We start from the raw sequence: 20001 nt of genomic DNA on the forward strand, positions 1-20001 counted from the left end.
AAAAACTGTGCTGGAGTCGCTCAGTGGGTCAGGCAGCATTTGAGGAGGACATAGATAGGTGAAGTTTTGGGTCAATATCCTTCTTCGGACTGAAGAGGAGAATCGGCCCAAAATGTCACCTATCCATATTATTTTCAGATGCTGCCTGACCTGCTGAGCTATTCCAACATAGAATCTTCCCTTGCAAAACATCTTCTGCAGTTCCTCGTTTCTTCAATAACCTGCATATCCCTGTGAAGATTGTCACTTAGATAAGGATGGTCAGTGTGCACTTAGCATTGTAAAAAAGATGAAGTGTGGGATAGGCGATGTCAAATTAGATCCGGAAATGGAACACACAGAGTTAAAGGAAGGGAAATTGTAGGGTTGGTTGGGTAACTGCAGCTGTGAAATAATTTGAACAGATTTACTCTGAGAGCTGCAGTTGGTTTTCTTTCTCAGGTATTCACACCTGGTGAATGTCACCTGGTGATATTACAAGTTTGTAGTCATTAGTCATTCTGGCTTGGCCGAGCAAAAGGGCAAATGTGTCACGTTTCCAAAATAATGCCGGCAAGATCTATCCTTCACAACAGTTCAAGCATAGCCAGTGAATAAAAACAATTGCCAGCGGGGTGAGAAGATTTGCTTGCCTACAGTTGGTGATTGCCTACTTGCTTGAATACAAATGGTGGCGTAGCGGTAGAGTTGCTGCCTTACAGCGCTAGAGGCCCGGGTTCGGTTCTGACTAAGGGTGCTGTCGGGACAGAGTTTGCACATTCCCCCAGTGACGTTTTCTCCGGTTTCCTCCCACACTCCAAAGGCATACAGGTTTTTAGGCTAATTGGCTTGGTAAAATTGTAAATTGTCCCTAGTGTGTGTAGATAGTGTTAATGTGCTGGGATCGCTGGAAAGTGCGGACTCAGTGGGCTGAAGGGCCTGTTTCCGCGCTGTATCTCTAAACTAAACTAAACAAATAGGCTTGATTTAAAGTGTTTAAGAAGGAACTGCAAATGCTGGAAAATCGGTAGTAAAAAATGCTGGAGAAACTCAGCGGGTGCGGCAGCATCTATGGAGCGATGGAAATAGGCAACATTTCAGGCCAAAACCCTTCTTCAGACTGATGTGGGGTGAGGGGGAACGGAAGGAGAAAGGAAGACGAGGAGCCAGGGGGCTGAGGGAGAGCTGAGAAAGGGAGGAGACAGTGAGGGCTACCTGAAATTGGAGAAGTCAATGTTCATGCCGCTGGGGTATAAACTGCCCAAGCGAAATATGAGGTGCTGCTCCTCCAATTTCCAGTGGTCCTCACTCTGGCCATGGAGGAGGCCCAGGACAGAAAGGTCAGATTCGGAATGGGAGGGGAAGTTGAAGTGCTGAGCCACCGGGAGATCAGGTTGGTTATTGCGAGCCGAGCGGAGGTGTTCGGCGAAGCGAGCGCCAAGCCTACGCTTGGTCTCACCAATGTAGATCAGCTGACATCTAGAGCCGCGGATGCAATAGATGAGGTAGGAGGGGGTGTAAAATGTGTTTTGTAATGTTTGGGGGGTGTATTTGTGACGGTTGGCTCTCTCTGGATGAACAATTCAAATACTCCAAGGGATCCATTCCCACATTAGACCAGTGATTACATTTTACTTGATTGGTTGTAAAATATTTGTGGTGTTCTAGTGTCTTGAAAGGTGTGTTATAATACAAGTATCTCTTCTGATAGTATCTATGCAATGTGGTTACTTAAAGACAGAGAAGGACCCCATGGGTCAAACTTTGCTTCTTATTTCCCTGTAGTTCTGCAAAGTATTGTTTCATACATGCTCATCATCTCTCTTTTGATTGTTAGTCATAGAGATATTCAGCACAGAAACAGGCTCTTCCACCCAGCTTGTCCCCAGCAACTAAGGTGCCCCATCTACACTCGTCCTCCCTGTCTATCATGTACATGTCCAAATGTCCTTTAAATGTTGTTATAGTTTCCATCTTAACTACGTCCTCTAGCAACACATTCTACATACACGCCCCCCTCTGTGTGAAAGTTACCCATTCAATTCCTATTAAATAGTCCCCCACGCAATTATCAAAAAAGCTCATCAGCGCCTCTACTTCCTGAGAAGATTACGGAGAGTCAGTTTGTCAAGGAAGACTCTCTCTAACTTCTACAGGTGCATAGTAGAGAGCATGCTGACCGTTGCATCGTGGCTTGGTTCGGCAATTTGAGTGCGCTGGAGAGGAAAAGACTACAAAAGTAGTAAACTCTGCCCAGTCCATCATCGGCTCTGACCTTCCTTCCATCGAGGGGATTTATCGCAGTCGCTGCCTCAAAAAGGCTGGCAGTATCATCAAAGACCCACACCATCCTGGCCACACACTCATCTCCCTGCTAACTTTCAGGTAGAAGGTACAGGAGCCTGAAGACTGCAACAACCAGGTTCAGGAATAGCTACTTCCCCACAGCCATCAGGCTATTAAACCTGGCTCGGACAAAACTCTGATTATTAATAACCACTTTCTGCTAGTTGCACTTTATCAGTTTATTTATTCATGTGTGTATATATTTATATCATGGTATATGGACACATTTATCTGTTTTGTAGTAAATGCCTACTTTATTCTGTGTGCTTAAGCAAAGCAAGAATATCATTGTCCTATACAGGGACACATGACAATAAACTCACTTGAACTTGAACTTGAACTTGAACTCTCACCTTAAGCCAATGCCTTCCAGTTCTTGATTCCCCAACTCTGGGTAAAAAAAAATATTTGCATCTACCTATCTATTCCCACCCTGATCTTACACACCTCTATAAGATCACCTCTCATCCTGCTACGCTCCAAAGAATAAAGTCCTAGCCTGCCCAACCTCTCCCTATAACTCAGGCCCTCAAGTCCTGGCAACATCCTTGTAGATATTCTCTGCAGCTTAACAATATTTTTCCTATAGCAGGGTGTCCAAAACTGAACACAATACTCCACCCGTAGCCTCACCAGCGCCTTGTACAGCTGTAACATCCCAACCTCTACACTTAATACACTGACGATGGAGGCCAATGTACCAAAGGTCTTCATGACCACTCTTTCTACCTGCAGTGCCACTTTCAAGGAACTATGTACCTGTTATATGACATCAATCTGCTCTGCAACACTGCCCAGAATCCTGCCATTCACTGTGAAGGTCCTGTCCTGGTTTGACTTCCCCACACCTCACATTCATCTACTACACTAGGGGGTCATTTACAGTGGTTAATTAACTGTCCAAGCATATCTCTGGGCTATGGGAGGAAACCAGAGCACCCAGGGAAATGGAGACTGTGGAAACTCTACACAGCTCCTCATATCAAGATCGAACCTAGATCGCTAGAGGGCGCAATAGTACCTGCTGAGCCTCAATGCCTCCTGAGATGATTAAAAGTGGGCACAAAATTGAAGGGGATGGGTGCACGTGGCATCACTATGATCAGCAGTGGTTTAACCAAAACCATTTCACACGTTGAGATCTAATAGGACCAAACTGTTTCATTTGTGTCTGCTTCAGAAATAAACATATGCATGTCAAAACACCCACACACAAATGTAAGGCAAGTCCACTGCCCCTGTCTGGGTGTAAACAGGTATCCATCGACTGGTTGGATCATTGATGCAGAGGGCGAAAATGGTCCGTTCCCCACGGCAACGTGGAAGCCAGAGTAAAGGACAAAAGATGCAAGGCAAGGATGTTCATGGCCACGTCTCTACCAGTTATTATCTAATTACTGGGTGATAACATGTACGCTACTGGGCAGTTAGTTGGGCTTCTACCGTTCTAAGCTGAGATAGCCACTCGCGATATTTTACTGTTCCAGGAGAACAACTGGATTTTCCCCAATTGTTCTCCAGTAAAGTCATAGATTAAAACGCCAAACGTCACAACACATATTGCCTACTGTACGCAACTTATAATCAATTAAGCACATTGGATGATCCGGTGCTCTGGGTTCCAGGTTTTCCCATTTTCCCATCCACACCCTACATGCTATGGACAATTTACAGAGGTCAATTAACTTATAAACCCGCACGTCTTTGGGATGTGGGAGGAAATCAGAGCGCCAAGTGGAAACCCACGTGGCCACAGGGAGAACGTGCAAACTCCACACAGACAGCACCCAAGGTCAGGATTGAGCCTGGATCTCTGGCGCTGTGAGGCAGCAGCTCTACCTGCTGCACCACAGCTAGACATAAGAGTTAGATGCTAAATGGTAAGCTGGGCATCAACATGAAGCAATAACTCTGTAGGTTCAGACTGCAGGGAGGGGAGAGTTAAATGCCACCATGTAGGGCACTGTGGCATCAGAACAAACATCCACTGCCTCTGGCTTTACTCCACCAAAGAGACACTTTCTGTAGTTCTCTCTCAACTATAATATCCCGTTACAATTACCGTTTCACTCGGAGCGCCGCAGTCCAGGATGGGGATACGTCTGTAAACCAGGCCTGGATGGGAACCTTTCAGCTGGTTGAATATCTCCTGCATGGTGAGGCAGCTTTTAAACAGTTTCATCTGCTTCTCCCGGCCAGCGCGCACTTCAAGCAACTTCTGCGATGCCAGGATCTCATTTTTAAGGCTGCTCTCTAGTTCCTTCGAGAAAAATAAAACCGTGCAATTAACAAAACCCAGAATTATATTCATCTGCTTTTCGTTTGGTGGGAACCTTTAAGATGGCTTTACCCCCATCAAAGAGACAAACTGCGATGGCTTCTGCTCATCCCAAACACAAATTAGTGGCTTCTTTCACATTTTGTAGCATGGACATTGCTGGCAAGATAATAATAATAATAATAATAATAATAATAATAATAATAATAATAATAATAATAATAATAATAATAATAATAATAATAATAATAATTGATGGGATTTATATAGCGCCTTTCTAATACTCAAGGCGCTTTACATCGCATTATTCATTCACTCCTCAGTCACACTCGGTGGTGGTAAGCTACTTCTGTAGCCACAGCTGCCCTGGGGCAGACTGACGGAAGCGTGGCTGCCAATCTGCGCCTACGGCCCCTCCGACCACCACCAATCACTCACACACATTCACACACAGGCAAAGGTGGGTGAAGTGTCTTGCCCAAGGACACAACGACAGTATGCACTCCAAGCGGGATTCGAACCGGCTACCTTCCGGTTGCCAGCCGAACACTTAGCCCATTGTGCCATCTGTCGTCCCATAAGCGTTTGCTACCCATCCCGGACTGCCCTGTGGGTGTGGTGGTGAGTTCACCTCTCGAGTCACTGTTGCCAGTGTGATGCAGTGCTTGTGGACGGGGAGTCCCGGGGGTAAGATACAGTGAGGAAGAAAGACCAGCAATATATTTCCAAGTCAGGACAGTGTACGACTTGGCGATAAACCTAAGATAGACACAAAAAGCCGGAGTAACTCAGCGGGACAGGCAGCATCTCTGGAGAGAAGGAATGGGTGACGTTTCGGGTCGAGACCCTTCTTCAGACTAGTCAGGGAAAAGGAAATCAAGAGATATAGACGATGATGTAGAGAGATATAGAACAATGAATGAAAGATGCACAAAGGTAACAATGATAAAGGAAACAGGCCATTGTTAGCTGTTTGTTGGGTGAAAAACGAGAAGCTGGTGCAACTTGGGTGGGAGAGGGAGAGAGAAAGGGAATGCCAGGGTTACTTGAAGTTAGAGAAATTAATATTCATACCACTGGGCTGCAAGATGCCCAAGCGAAATATGAGGTGCTGTTCCTCCAATTTGCATTTAGCCTCACTCTGACAATGGAGGAGGCCTAAGACAGAAAGGCCAGTGTGTGAATGGGAAGGAGAAATAAAGTGTTTAGCAACCGGGAGGTCAGGTAGGTTCAGGCAGACTGAGTGAAGGTGTTCAGTGAAACGATCCTGTTGGGTGCAGGCTCGAAGGGCCAAATGGCCTCCTCCTGCACCTATTATCTATGTTTCTATTTTCTTTGGGGGCAGTGTTCACATGCACCTCTGGGCTTGTCCTTCTTGGTAGTGGAAGTAGGTGTCAGAAAGGTTACAAGGTTAATTCCCGGGATGCGGGGGGACTGTCATATGCTGAGAGAATGGAGCAGCTGGGCTTGTACACTCTGGAGTTTAGATGGATGAGAGGGAAACTCATTGAAACATATAGGATTGTCAAGGGCTTGGACATGCTAGAGGCAGAAAACATGTTCCCGATGTTGGGGGAGCCCAGAACCAGGGGCCACAGTTTAAGAATAAGGAGTAAGCCATTTAGAATGGAGACAACAAAACCATTTTTCTCACAGAGAGTGGTGAGTCTGTGGAATTCTCTGCCTCAGAGGGCGGTGGAGGCAGGTTCTCTGGATGCTTTCAAGAGAGAGCTAGATAGGGCTCTTAAAGATAGCGGAGTCAGGGGATATGGGGAGAAGCCAGAAATGGGGTACTGATTGGGGATGATCAGCCATGATTACATTGAATGGCGGTGCTGGCTCGAAGGGTCGAATGGCCTACTGCACCTATTGACTATTGTCTATTGTCTAAAGCAGTGGTTCTCAAATGGGGGTACGCGTACCCCTGGGGGTACATGAAGGCACTCCAGGGGGTACGTGAGATTTTAAAATATAGGCCTACATATATGTAGGCCTATATTTTTGCGCTGGTTAGGGGGTACTTGGCTGAAAAAATATTTCACAGGGGGTACATCACTGAAAAAAGGTTGAGAACCACTGGTCTAAAGTAACTTCAGTTCATTTTATAACTATTTTTCAATGGTGACTTCAAAAGCAATTTATTGATTATTAAGTTTTTTTTATCTCCTGAAGCTGAGAAAAGTGGTATATAAAGCAAGTGCTTGTCTTTCATGTTTTATATTAAATCTGCACATCTGTTTTCATGGAGACAATATGTATTTAGATAATAGGGGTAACAACCATATCTGCAGATGCTTAATTGAAAGATACAGATGGAAACGGACCCTTTAGCCCACCGAGTCCACGCCAACCATCCATCACCTGTTCTATGTTTTCCCAATTTTGAATGCTTGATGTTATTAATTTCAAGCAAACCTTGCAAAGATTACTCACCTCCAATTGCTCTGGTGACTCTGTAGGTACACGGATTGGCCGTTCGAAGCAGGATGGTTCTCGGGGAGTGTACATTTGGCCGTTCCCTTCCAGCACCACTTCGTCTCGCAAAGTCATCCAAAGAATGTTGGTGTAGTTCCTCTTGCTCTCCGTCAGGTAACTCAGGACCAAGCCACATGCCTGTCAGTAGGAAATGATTCAAGTTGGTGATACCGACAGGTCTCATTTGATTCAACCATCAGTGAGAGAATCACACTTAAAATGGGCGGCACGGTGGTGCAGCGGTAGAGCTGCTGCCTTACAGCGCCAGAGAACCGGGTTTGATCCTGACTACAGGTGCTTATCTCTACAGAGTTCGTACGTTCTCCCCGTGACCTGCGTGGGGTTTCTCCGAGATCTTCAGTTTCCTCCCACACTCCAAAGACGTACGGGTTTGTAGGTTTAATTGGCTTGGTATCAATGTAAAATTGTCCCTATGTGTGTGGGGTAGTGTTAGTGTATGGGGATCACTGGTTGGTGTAGTCTCATTGGGCCGAAGGGCCTGTTTCTGCGATATTTTTCTAAAACAAAAAACTAAGAGTTGCTGATTATGGTCCTGACTTTTAATCTCCCAGGTCAAATTTTCAAAATGTTAAACAACAGTTTTGAATTTCTGTTCATTTCTTCATCCACATTAAATGTGGTTGAATAAAATATTGATTTTACACCAGATATTCATTAAGCGGCTGACAGTTCAAATGGTATTGTTCATTTGAAACATTGCTTTATTCCCCTCATAGAGTTTTATTTTGCCAGTTTTTCCAACACTTTTAGCATCAAATGTGTAAATTATGAAAGGTAGACACAATGAACTGTAGATACTAGTTTATAAAAAAAGACACAAGGTCATAAGAGACATTAGCAGAATTAGGCCATTTGGCCCATCAAGTCTCTACCCCAACATTCAATCATGGCTGATCTATCTCTCCCTGCTAAACTCATTCTCCTGCCTTCTCTTCATAACCCTTGACATGCATACTAATCAAGAATCTATCTATCTCTGCCTTAAAAATATCCATTGATGCCCTCCACAGCCTTCTGTGGCAAAGAATTCCGCAGATTCACCACCCTCTGACTAACAAAATTGCTCCTCGTCTTCCTAAAGGAACAGCCTTTAATTCTGAGGCTGTGCCCTCTAGTCCTAGACTTTCCCATCGGTGGAAACATCCTTTCCACATCCACTCTATCCAAGCTAGCCCAAAGCACTGAAGTAACTCAGCGGGTCAGGCAGCATCTCTGGAGAACGTGGACAAGCAATGTTTTGTGATGGGACCCTTCTTCAGACTGGCCCTTGTAAATAGTGAATTTTAGCCAAGCCTAATGCGATTTTATGGCAGTGTAATGAGACCAAGTTGTCTCTCAATTCTGTGTTCCCAGATCTTGGAGATATCAGCCTGCAGTACATCTGCCCTTTCAAAATGACATTTTAAAATAACCTAATTCCCATGTGCTAGCAAGCACAGGTTCTGTGTCCCTCACATTCTCATCTGATATTTTAACAACCCAATTACCAAAATTTCTTTTTTTTTCTTTTTAGGTGAATGATGATGATACAATTCCAATTTTGACTTGCCTGACATCGTTATGCAGGATTTGCAGAGAGCCTTTAAATGGTGTATTAATACCATTAAAAATAAGTGTTTGCTGTGACACTTAAGGGCCTGGATCCATAAGACAAACTACCGCCAAGGTAATAAAATAGATTAAGACATTCAGTGGAAGAAGTAGGAAGAAAAAGCAAATAGGACAGAGAGAAGTAGAAATGAAGAGAAAAGCAAAATGAAGACAATGTCATAATCAAACTTGGATTGTTTTCTCTGGAGCATCAGAGGCTGAGGGGAGACCTGATAGAAGTTTATGATATAACGTGAGGCAGAGATACGAGAGACAGTCAGAACCTTTTACCCAGGGTGGGAAAGGCAACAAGTGGACTTTAGGCATAACCTTAAGGTGAGATGGGCAAAGTTAAAAGGAGATGTGCAGGGCAAGTTTATTTTATTATACAGAGAATGGTGACTGCTTGGATCACTCTAGAGGCAAATATGGTCAGAGCATTTAAGAGTATTTTAGATAGGCGCATACAGTGGCTTGCAAAAGTATTCATACCCCTTGAACTTTTCCACATTTTGTCACGTTACAACCACAAACGTAAATGTATTTTATTGGGATTTTATGTGGTAGACCAACACAAAGTGGCGCATAATTGTGAAGTGGAAGGGAAATGATACATGGTTTTCACATTTTTTTACAAATAAAAAACTGAGAAGTGTGGCGTGCAAAAGTATTCAGCTCCCCTGAGTCAATACTTTGTAGAACCACCTTTCGCTGCAATTACAGCTGCAAGTCTTTTGGGGTATGTCTCTACCAGCTTTGCACATCTAGAGACTGAAATTTATGCCCATTCTTCTTTGCAAAATAGCTCAAGCTCAGTCAGATTGGATGGAGAGCATCTGTGAACAGCAATTTTCAAGTCTTGCCAGAGATTCTCAATTGGATTTAGGTCTGGACTGACTGGGCCATTCTAACACATGAATATGCATTGATCTAAACCATTCCATTGTAGCTCTGGCTATATGTTTAGGGTCGTTGTCCTGCTGGAAGATGAACCTCCGCCCCAGTCTCAAGTCTTTTGCAGACTCTAACAGGTATTCTTCCAAGATTGCCCTGTATTTGGCTCCATCCATCTTCCCATCAACTCTGACCAGCTTCCCTGTCCCTGCTGAAGAAAAGCATCCCCACAGCATGATGCTGCCACCACCATGTTTCACAGTGGGGATGGTGTGTTCAGGGTGATGTGCAGTGTTAGTTTTCCGCCACACATAGCGTTTTGCATTTAGGCCAAAAACTTCAATTTTGGTCTCATCTGACCAGAGCACCTTCCTCCACATGTTTGCTGTGTCCCCCACATGGCTTGTGGCAAACTGCAAACGGAACTTATTATGGCTTTTTTTCAACAATGGCTTTCTTCTTGACACTCTTCCATAAAGGCCCGATTTGTGGAGTGCACGACTAATAGTTGGCCTGTGGACAGATTCTCCACCTGAGCTGTGGATCTCTGCAGCTCCTCCAGAGTTACCATGGGCCTCTTGGCTGCTTCTCTGATCAATGCTCTCCTTGCCCGGCCTGTCAGTTTAGGTGGACGGCCATGTCTTGGTAGGTTAGCAGTTGTGCCATACTCTTTCCATTTTCGGATGATGGATTGAACAGTGCTCCGTGAGATGTTCAAAGCTTGGGATATTTTTTTATAGCCTAACCCTGCTTTAAACTTCTCCACAACTTTATCCCTAACCTGTCTGGTGTGTTCCTTGGGCTTCATGATGCTGTTTGTTCACTAATGTTCTCTAACAAACCTCTGAGGCCTTCACAGAACAGCTGTATTTATACTGAGATTAGATTACACACAAGTGGACTCTAATTACTAATTAGGTGACTTCTGAAGGCAATTGGTTGCACTGGATTTTATTTAGGGGTATCAGAGTAAAGGGGGCTGAACACTTTTGCACGCCGCACTTTTCAGTTTTTTATTTGGAAAAATATTTGAAAACCATGTATCATTTTCCTTCCACTTCACAATTATGCACCACTTTGTGTTGGTCTATCACATAAAATCCCAATAAAATACATTTACGTTTGTGGTTGTAACGTGACAAAATGTGGAAAAGTTCAAGGGGTATGAATACTTTTGCAAGCCACTGTAGATGTGCAGAGAATGGAAGGATATGGATCATGTGCAGGCAGAGGAGTTTAGTTTATCTTGGAATCATGTTCGGCACTGACATTGCGTGTTGCGGTGCCTGTTCCAGTGCTGTTCTTTGTTCTAATGTGAGCTAAAATCCTGTGGTAAAGGGCCTGTCTCACTTTCACGACCTAATTCACAACCTTTGTTACCTGTGGACATTTTACATCAGGCTAGAACAACGCCCTGACCTACTTGATGCCACGAGTACTACGACTAGCATCACGACCTACCTACGACCTACCTACAACCTCCTATGACCATGCTGCGAGTACTAGTCAAGGGCAAACTCGGCAGAGGTCGTGAAAGTGGGACAGGCCCTTTAGGAGGAAAGACCATTGTGTTATAACACTCTCCACCACGTTGCAGTAAGATACAGGAAGAACTTTACCTCTAAACTGGGCTGTGCCATGCCATAGATTGGCATCTTTGGAACCCTTCTAAAATTGGCCACTTTCATTTCTCTCGCGGTGCTGAGAACATCTGGAGCTTCGCTTGCACTCTGCTAAAAGAAAGAACATGTCATTATTGAACAGCAATCAGACAGCTCTGTAACCTTACAGATTTTCTAACGTTCCCCTCCATTCCCACGTCTTATGCCATTAACAGTAACAACATTTATACACTTCAACTCCCCCTCACATTCCGAATCCGACCTTTCTGTCCTGGGCCTCCTCCATGGCCAGAGTGAGGACCACCGTAAATTGGAGGAGCAGCACTTCATATTTTGCTTGGGCAGTTTACACCCCAGCAGTATGAACATCGACTTCTCCAATTTCAGGTAGTCCCTACTATCTCAATAGACAATAGACTATAGGTGCAAGAGTAGGCCATTCGGCCCTTTGAGCCAGCACCACCATTCAATGTGATCATGACTGATCATCCCCAATCAGTACCCGTTCTTGCCTTCTCCCCATATCCCCTGACTCCGCTATTTTTAAGAGCCCTATCTAGCTCTCTCTTGAAAGCATCCAGAGAACCTGCCTCCACCGCCCTCTGAGGCAGAGAATTCCACACTCACAACTCTCTGTGAGAAAAAGTGTTGCCTCATCTCCGTTCTAAGTGGCTTACTCCTTATTCTTAATCTGTGACCCCTGGTTCTGGTCTCCCCCAAAATCAGGAACATGTTTCCTGCCTCTAGCGTGTCCAAGCCCTTAACAATCTTATGTTTCAATGAGATACCCTCTCATCCTCCCCTCATCTCATCTCCTCCCCTTCTCAGCTCTCCCTCAGCCCACTGGCTCCACATCTTCCTTTCTTCTTCCCCACCCTCACAACAATCTGAAGGGTTTGGACCCGAAACGTTGCCTTTTTCCTTCGCTCCATAGATGCTGCCTCACCCGCTGAGTTTCTCCAGCATTTTGTCTACCTATAGCATTTATACAGTAACTTTATTAAAATAAACCAACCTCACCTACATGCTTATTTTGATAAATACCGCTGCAGCACAGTCACATTAGAATACAAGAGAGTCCATTGGATGTTTTTGTAAATTACACCAAAGAACAAGAGGAACGGGCCTCAGAGACTGGAAAATGGAAGGTGCATGGAGGCAGATGTTCTGGGCACAGCACCATGAGTACCTCGCAGAAGTTTCCACAAGATGACAATATTATGGTTCAAGAGGTAGAGTGTGGGATATTGAACAAATAAACGTAGAGGAAGAAACATGAAGGGGTCTCGCATCTTTCAAAGTGGATAAATTGCCAGGCCCACAAGTGTACTCTGGGCTGTTCAAAGCAGCAAAAGGCGGAAACTGCAAAGGGTTTGACAATCATGTTTCAATCCCCTCTGATTGCTGGAGAAGTGCCAGAGGATTACAGGGTTGCCAACACACTATTTGTTAGCAGGAAGATATAAACTGCTACAGAATTGTTAGTTTAAGTGGTCATTCGGTGGTGATCAATTGAAAGGAATTAATTGAGAGAGATGGAGAAAACATTCATTTAGACAAGCACAACTTGACCAAGGACACGGAACTGTTAAGGGAAGTTTGTGTAGACTAACTTAACCGCTTATTTTGAGGAGGTGGCAGGGTGTAGTTAAATGTTTGTACTCTATAGTGACATTATCTTCCTGTCATTGTAACATTTGGGGTGGCACGGTGGCCCAGCGGTAGAGTTGCTGCCTTACAGTGCTTTCAGCGCCAGAGACCCGGGTTGCTGTCTGTACGGAGTTTGTACATTCTCCCCGTGACCGTCGGAAAGTGTTAATGTGCGGGGATTGCTGGTCGGCGCGGACTTGGTGGGCCAAAGGGCCTGTTTCCGCACTGTGTCTCTAAACTAAACTAAAGGTGACAATGAAAGTTCATGAGAGCAGTGCCGTTCCAGGAAGGAGCTAAGTTAACTTATTGCAGTGTAAGCAGCAAGATGCCTGTAGCCATGGGAAAGAAGTTCAGTATCAGGCTAATGGCCTAGTAATAGTTCAGTATAGTCTAGATGGAGATAGAAAGACGACAATGTCTGGATCGTACGAAAGACAAAGCAGAGTTCACATAGTATCCTCCAAAACAAAAATCATAGACATTCCTGACACAATGCCCCTCAAATAAAAGATGGAGATTTATTTTGTGGCCTGTTGTGGAAAATCTCTGGAATCAAATAAAATGCACACCAATACGATCCATTTATGTAACACCTTTAATATAGTCAATCATTGCAAGACCCTTCGCAGGATGCTATCAAATAAAATGAGCCAGAATGTCTGACCTAGTTTGATCATGAAAGGGATTACAAATTAGAGGAGGAAAGGGAGGGGTGGAACTGAGAGATTTAGGAAGGGAATTCCTGAACAGAGGGCGTGGTTAGATTGGAGCATTTGCTCAAAGCTGATGACAATATGGGTGCTCTGCCAGTCATTAGGCACAATGTTCAGCTTCAAACTTACCAACAGTCTGATGCCTTTTGTTATCAAGTCACAAGGTGCTGTAAGCTCAGACACATCCATGCCAGCCAAGAGCCTGAACATCCAGGGGTGTCTGCACGTCCACTTACTGAAGTTAAGTGAAAAGGCCAAAGGATACTGGAAGGTAACACACGCATTAGTTGTTGGCAATAGATCACAGGGCAGAATCTCCAAACTCGCAACTCTTCAAATGCTATTGATCTGTTTATTATCTCACAGAGTTTATTCCAAAACTTATTAACTAGCCGTTAGCCCAAGGTGGTTTAGATGGCTTTGTGGGAATGGGTGAAGGCCTCAAATTTAATTTTGCTTCATTCAACACGAGGGAAGCAGTTTCCTTGCATTTGTGGATTTTACCAAATAGAGAAGCCCTGATTGATGAGTAAAACTCACATTTGTAACATTCTGCCTGTATTTTGACTTAACCTTGCTCTTTATGTCAAGACTGATGGAATAGAGGGTAAGTGATGGGGCCGCTTACTGCCCTACCCGCTCCACTCGCCTCTCTTTACCAGTTTTCTCCCCCTTTAATCCATCAGAAAGATACAACACTATTCAATCCCAATCGCTACAATAAATGCTTCACTGGCTCATGATTAGGCCGATTAGGAAAAGGGGAGATGCAACGAGACCTGGGTGTCATGGTACACCGGTCATTGAAAGTAGGCATGCAGGTGCAGCAGGCAGTGAAGAAGGCGAATGGCATGTTAGCATTCATAGCAAAAGGATTTGAGTATAGGAGCAGGGAGGTTCTACTGCAGTTGTACAGGGTCTTGGTGAGACCACACCTGGAGTATTGCGTACAGTTTTGGTCTCCTAATCTGAGGAAAGACATTCTTGCCATAGAGGGAGTACAGAGAAGGTTCACCAGACTGATTCCTGGGATGTCAGGACTTTCATATGAAGAAAGACTGGATAGACTCGGCTTGTACACGCTAGAATTTAGAAGATTGAGAGGGGATCTTATAGAAACTTACAAAATTCTTAAGGGGTTGGACAGGCTAGATGCAGGAAGATTGTTCCCGATGTTGGGGAAGTCCAGAACAAGGGGTCACAGTTTAAGGATAAGGGGGAAATCTTTTAGGACCAAGATGAGGGAAACATTTTTCACACAGAGAGTGGTGAATCTCTGGAATTCTCTGCCACAGAAGGTAGTTGAGGCCAGTTCATTGGCTATATTTAAGAGGGAGTTAGATGTGGCCCTTGCGGCTAAAGGGATCAGGGGGTATGGAGAGAAGGCATGTACAGGATACTGAGTTGGATGATCAGCCATGATCATATTGAATGGCGGTGCAGGCTCAAAGGGCCGAATGGCCTACTCCTGCACCTATTTTCTATGTTTCTATGTTTCCACTCACAGCTGGATGAAGCTCATTACAATCTGGAGTTATAACTTAACAACAGAATTATGTCAGTGTTGAAGCTGACAATACACTGTGTGTGCCCTGACCATGGGTGAACAGTGAGGAAGATGACTGAACTTTATTGCGTTCCCTCACAGTGGGAACATTGATTCCGTTGCGGGGGATGTTCATGTTAAACTCTATTGTGTATTGTGTTCGTTTTATTCGTATGGCTGTATGACAACTCAAATCTCACTGTACTAATTGGTGCATGTGTGGCGGTCCCTGTATAAATGTAACTTGAAATTGAACATGAAGACACAAGAAACTGCAAATCCTGGAGTCTTGAACCAACACAAAATGCTGGAAGAACTCAGTGGGTCACGCAACATCTGTGGAGGAAATGTACAGACTGTTTCAGGTCGGGATGAAATGCCGTCTTCCCATTCACTTCTCAGATGTTGCCTGGCCCGCAGAGTCCCTCCAGCACTTGATGTTTCGCTCAATATACTGGACGTTTTACTGTGCGAAATACAACTCGGAAATAATGAAACATGTCCAAGGCACGTACCTGTTCATGAAGATAGTAGTTAAAAATGACAAGGTAGAAATAACACTCTGTGCTCTGTAGTACTCGCTGCAGAAAGTATTCCTTGGTGCCATTTCCCTAAAATCACAAGAAATAAAAATAAAGGCAATCATGTTTGTAGCTCTTCAGAGGTCATGAGAGGAAGGTCAGACAAGAATGCAAGCATAATGGTCATGAAAAAGTTTACATAGTTAGCTATGGAGCGGATCTCAGACATAACAGTGTTAGGTGTCAGAGGTCATAAGGGATTGGTGTAGAATTAGACCGTTTGGCCCATCAAGTCTGCTCTGCCATTCAATCTTCCCCTCTTAACCCCATTCGCCTGCCTTCTCCCCATAAACTCTGACACCCGTACTAATCAAGAATCAGAGGGTCAGAAAACAAAGTACATCAGTTTAGGTAATGGGCAAAAAAACAAGAGGTGCAATGAGATGACTATTATTTTGCACCACAGCTTGTTATGATCTAGATATTTTCTTTGTTTAAGAAAGAACTGCAGATGCTGGAAAAATCGAAGGTAGACAAAAAATGCTGGAGAAACTCAGAGGGTGAGGCAGCATTTATGGAGAGTAGGAATTGGCGATGTTTCGGGTCGAGACCTTTCTCTGGCATTTTTTGTCTGCCTTAGATATTTTCCTTTATAATGTGGTGGAAATAATTCGATAAGCTCAGAGATCAAAGGGCCAGCACACACAGCAGGCTGAATGCTCTGTGTTATGCTGCATGGTTGCATAAATCATCTCAATTATCTTTCTCAATATAGTGCATGCTTAAGTGAAAAAGAACTGACAGGAGACATGTACATCACACTCCAGATAAAACGCACTTTATTCCAGGTGTGGAGCAGGTCACGGAGCAGCGGATCATAAGCACATTCTGATCTGCTGATCCACTTCCCACACAACACCGATGTGAGGCAGTGTTGACAATGTAGCTTTCAGGGAAGGCTGCTGCATGTAACATGGTTTAATACTGAGGGAATGGCACATTGACCAGACCGTGGGGGTCACTGATTCCGAGTAGTAAGTGTAGGAGGGAATTCTCTTACTATATCCGTGCCCTATATCTGACTACTCGGATAGGCACAGACACAAAATAAAACAGCTCATAGATCAGTGGCGAGTCTCTCGAACAAGTCGGTTTAATAAAGGTCTTAGCAAAGTACATCGGGAAACAGTACGAGCAAGCTTGAACTGCTTCAATAAAGCTACAGTAACTAGGATTTTTATATCCTCATGACACAATGGTTACTTGTGGAGTTGAAATAAACCATCATCATTCAATGTCTCTGTAACCTTTCATCTTCGTCTTTCGCCAGAGTTAACTTTGTTGTGCTGTAAATCCTCCCATATATCCAACATGTAGATACCATAAATGTCCAGATCCTACTCGCCATATGGAGTCCCCTTGTAAAAGATGTAATTTGTTAACCTTTGGGAGACTTGCCTGCTAAACTCTGTGACAAAGAGCAGCTGTAATTTCAGGATTGCAACAGGTAAGGACCTAGACAGAACAACAGATCCTCCCCCCCCCCCATAGATAAGAAAGCCTGCTTCTTATGAATGTTTCAGCTTTAGCTATTTTAACCAAAGATCCTATAGCGAGCAAGATAGATCACTCGACGAAAAAGACGTAGTACGGTCATGGGCAGATTCATGCCCAATTTTCGGCCCCATTTCCGTAACCGGCTTCCATCTCCGCACCAAAGATCCCATAGCGGAGCAAAGATACTAGTGCGGAGACGGAAGCCGGTTACGGAAACATCCTCGTAAAAATAACAGTTATTTGAAAAAAATCTTCTCCTCATTTTCAGAATTTTAATTTATTAACACAAACTGTTCCCCCGCAACGTTGATTACGTTGCGAGTTGGGTCGGGTCCGGTTACGGAAATGGATGCAAAAAAGGCCCACGTTCCGTTCTGTTGCGTACTACACGTCAGTCCATTGCATTTAGCAGGAGTGGTCTATCTTGCTCTGCTATAGGATCTTTGATTTTAACTACATTTTATACTGGCCATTTTCCCATCATGCTCCCCAGCATGCGAGTTCCAGGGACAACCAAACTATAACCTACTCATAGGTTCTCAGGGTCTCATCCATACCCCGTAACACTGCTCTCTCTCCCCATCCCCGCACTCGCAACAAGGGCAGAGTCCCTCTGGTCCTCAACTTTCACCCCACCAGCCGGCAAATACAACACATAATCCTCCGCCATTTCCGCCACCTCCAACGTGACCTCACCACTCGCCACATCTTCCCATCTCCCCCCATGTCTGCCTTCCGCAAAGACCACTCCCTCCGCAACTCCCTCGTCAATTCTTCCCTTCCCTCCCGCACCACCCCCTCCCCGGGCACTTTCCGTTGCAACCGCAAGAAATGCAACACCTGTCCCTTCACCTCCCCCCTCGACTCCATTCAAGGACCCAAGCAGTCGTTCCAGGTGCGACAAAGGTTCACCTGTATCTCCTCCAAACTCATCTACTGCATCCGCTGCTCTAGATGTCAGCTGATTTACATCGGGGAGACCAAGCGTAGGTTGGGCGATCGTTTCGCCGAACACCTCCGCTCAGTCCGCAATAACCTACCTGAACTCCCGGTGGCTCAGCACTTCAACTCCCCCTCCCATTCCCAATCCGACCTCTCTGTCCTGGGTCTCCTCCATTGCCAGAGTGAGCAACAGCGGAAATTGGAGGAACAGCACCTCATATTCCGTCTGGGGACCTTGCGTCCGGATGGCATTAACATTGAATTCTCCCAATTTTGCTAGCCCTTGCTGTCTCCTCCCCTTCCTCAACCCTCTAGCTGTCTCCTCCCACCCTCCCATCCGCCCGCCCTCGGGCTCCTCCTCCTCCTCCCCTTTTCCTTCCTTCTCCCCCCCCCCCCCACCAGTCTGAAGAAGGGTTTCGGCCCGAAACGTCACCTATTTCCTTCGCTCCATAGATGCTGCTGCACCCGCTGAGTTTCCCCAGCAATTTTGTGTACCTTCGATATTCCAGCATCTGCAGTTCCTTTTTGAACACTATAACCTACTCATCTTCCTTATAATTCTCAAAATCCCCAACAACATTAAGCATGTCTAATTACATGAGGCCTTCAAAGAAACTATTTCATTTGCACTAAAATGTTGTTTTTATTCCCTTCAGTATCATGCAATGAAACTGTTGGCATAGAATACGCCTGCCACACAGCCCATAATATTTCACATAGTGAATAACCTGATATTTCCATTCCATTAACCACTTTACAGCCAACCACATTTTCAAAATTCCACTCACTTTGACTCCTCCTTGTGAAATACCACATTTCAAGTTGAGAAAGAATTCTTTTGTAATTCATTACTAGAAATTATTCTACGCAGGGCAGTTGTACACCAGTAAAACATATCCATACCAGTAAATCAATTCTTTATTAATCCAAAACATCCAATTTTATATCTTCTGGCTTCAAAAAAAGATACAAAGGAAGTCAAGTATTAATGTGCAATTCTACCAAACACTCAATTGGTCAGTAGGAACAGCCAGTGGACGAGAATGCATTAATCCATAGGTTGACTTTAATGAGGTGGCTATTTTATATGAAAGAGTACGTGTTTTCATTTAACATGAAAGCCTTGTGTACAGGATCCCAGGTTCCAATAGTTTGCTGCACTATACATAGTGTAGCGGCGCCTGCTAGCGCACGCAGATATCGAACCCGGCGTTCGGAAGCCGCGGTCACGTGACTCGGGAGGGGCTGTTGTTTTCGCGCGGTTTTTCCTTTGCGCGCGTTAGTTCAGCGCTGACCACCGTTGTGGGCAGACGTGTCTGAAAAGCCTGTATGCTGGATATCGAACTTTTGAATAAAGATCTGTTGGAAACTCCAGTAGTCGTTTCTCAGACCACTAAAATAGGATATTTAAATGCTTGGCATCAGTCCAAATACATCTATCTACTCCTATTGTATCTAGCTCTGCACTGAAAAAGTAAATCTGTCATCCATTTATAACTCCGAGTAAACCGCCATGTGAATAGACACAAAATGCTGGAGTAACTCAGCGGGACAGGCAGTATCTCTGGAGAGAAGAAATGGTCGATTTCAGCATTTTGTGTCTATCTTCTATTTAAACCTACATCTGCAGTTCTTTCCTACACACCACCATGTAAATAGCTTTACTGCCAATCTAATTGCATTATAACAATATATATCTCTAGATCACATCTTAACATAAATCTATCCTGAGGTTTTGTGCAATTTTGTATGTGACCAAATCTGCGATCAAATCTCTTTCACTTAAATCCACGTACATTAAAACGCAGTATCAGATTTAGACAGTTCACTTTTCTTGGAATAGAACCAATTATTGAATAATTTCAGT

At 44.4% G+C, this 20001-nt stretch overlaps 1 protein-coding gene across 4 annotated transcripts in view; it reads right to left on the reverse strand.

The window, feature by feature from the left end:
- The window catches only part of pald1 (phosphatase domain containing paladin 1), a 188600-nt gene that overhangs the window by 99178 nt on the left and 69421 nt on the right, over positions 1-20001 (reverse strand). For 3 of the 4 annotated variants that reach the window (XR_004410053.1, XM_033012957.1, XM_033012958.1), the window contains exons 11-15: positions 15630-15725; positions 13698-13832; positions 11203-11316; positions 7037-7216; positions 4388-4585 (exon numbers count right to left, since the gene is read on the reverse strand). Coding sequence is in view for 3 of the 4 variants with exons in the window: in XM_033012957.1 (XP_032868848.1) it covers positions 4388-4585; positions 7037-7216; positions 11203-11316; positions 13698-13832; positions 15630-15725 (723 nt within the window). In the remaining variant the exon portion in view is untranslated. The remainder of the gene's footprint in view (positions 1-4387; positions 4586-7036; positions 7217-11202; positions 11317-13697; positions 13833-15629; positions 15726-20001) is intronic. The other variant, XM_033012959.1, reaches the window with a different exon arrangement.

This window comes from Amblyraja radiata, chromosome 37, assembly GCF_010909765.2.
Source record: "Amblyraja radiata isolate CabotCenter1 chromosome 37, sAmbRad1.1.pri, whole genome shotgun sequence".
Lineage (NCBI taxonomy): Eukaryota > Metazoa > Chordata > Chondrichthyes > Rajiformes > Rajidae > Amblyraja > Amblyraja radiata.